The 1,315-nt window shown below is 42.5% G+C and overlaps 1 protein-coding gene across 1 annotated transcript; it reads left to right on the forward strand.

The window, feature by feature from the left end:
• Nucleotides 1-323: 323 nt before the first annotated feature.
• LOC141607159 (uncharacterized) lies at nucleotides 324-1,066 on the forward strand. The gene is made up of 2 exons (XM_074426518.1): nucleotides 324-829; nucleotides 940-1,066. The coding sequence occupies exons 1-2, from the start codon at nucleotides 324-326 to the stop codon at nucleotides 1,064-1,066; spliced, it is 633 nt and encodes a 210-aa protein (XP_074282619.1).
• Nucleotides 1,067-1,315: the final 249 nt, after the last annotated feature.

The raw sequence follows: 1,315 nt of genomic DNA on the forward strand, positions 1-1,315 counted from the left end.
CGGGTGGTAAGGCAAGGTGGAAAAGAGAAGGTTACTGTTAGATAATAGAATATTTGTAAATATTATTGTGATTATATTCTCCTGATTACGCTCCTAGAATATCGCTAGTATAGTTGTGCATATCTCGTAAATATAGCAAAGATTGTTTTGTATACATATTATATATATGAATGACAATGGAAAAACCTAATTAAGAGATTACAACATTTGACATGGTATCAGTATCTGAATAGGTTTCGATCTAATCCTTCATTCTGCCTGTGCCTCCATCATCGTGTTATTTTTTGAAATAACAACACCTTCCTGCCTCACGCACAACAACCATGACAAACGATTCATCATCCCCTAAAACCGGCTTGCATCCCGTGTTTAGCGTCTCCAATATTCAGCACAAAATCCGTGTCCTCGACGGCACGAAAGTCACATATGCGTCATGGGCTCGCCTATTTAAACTCCATGCTCGTGAGTATAAGGTTTTGTCTAACATCGATGGCACTCCTTCTCCTGCCAAGACCGATGCCTCATATGAGTCATGGCATGAAGTCGACACTCATGTTCTTCAATGGATCTACGGTACACTCAGCGACGAGCTTTTTCCCCGTGTTCTTGAGCACGAATCTACAGCCAGAAAGGCTTGGGTTCGTGTGGAGAACATATTTAATAACAATAAAGGGGCTCGTGACGCGGCCCTCGAATATGATTTTAATGCTTTTCGATTGGCCAATATGCCCTCGCTTGAGGCCTATTGTCAACGCCTCCGCGAGATAGCCAGAATGCTCAAAGATGTAGATGCACCCGTCACTGACAGTCGTCTCGTTATTCAATTGGTGTATGGCCTGCCTCGAGAATACGACACCGTTGCATCATACATCTATCAAACAATCCTAATTTCAAGACAGCAAGAAGCATGCTTTAACTCGAACTTCATCGCCAATCTAGTAGCGATGATTCTGCCACTGCTCTCGCCGCCCCTGCCGCGGCTGCTGCTGCTGATACGTGGGTTGAGCAGACTCCTAAGGCCACCACCACGGGTCCTCCTCGTCAGCAACAACATCAATCAGGATAATCTATCAACTCCGGTAATAATCGTTCTTATCGTCGTCATAACAATTATTCAAATAATCGCAATAATAACAATCGGTCAAATAACAATACTTCAAATAATTCCTCACAACCGGTTGCACAATGATACCGTCGTTTTAGTACCAAAAATAAATACCTAAGACTACTAAAAGAAGATAGCAGAAGTAGGGTCGATCTCCACAGGGAGGTTATTATATCTATCTGCTAATCTAAGTCTGTCTGGTAACAAATG

Source organism: Silene latifolia, chromosome 10 (assembly GCF_048544455.1).
Source record: "Silene latifolia isolate original U9 population chromosome 10, ASM4854445v1, whole genome shotgun sequence".
Taxonomy (NCBI): domain Eukaryota; kingdom Viridiplantae; phylum Streptophyta; class Magnoliopsida; order Caryophyllales; family Caryophyllaceae; genus Silene; species Silene latifolia.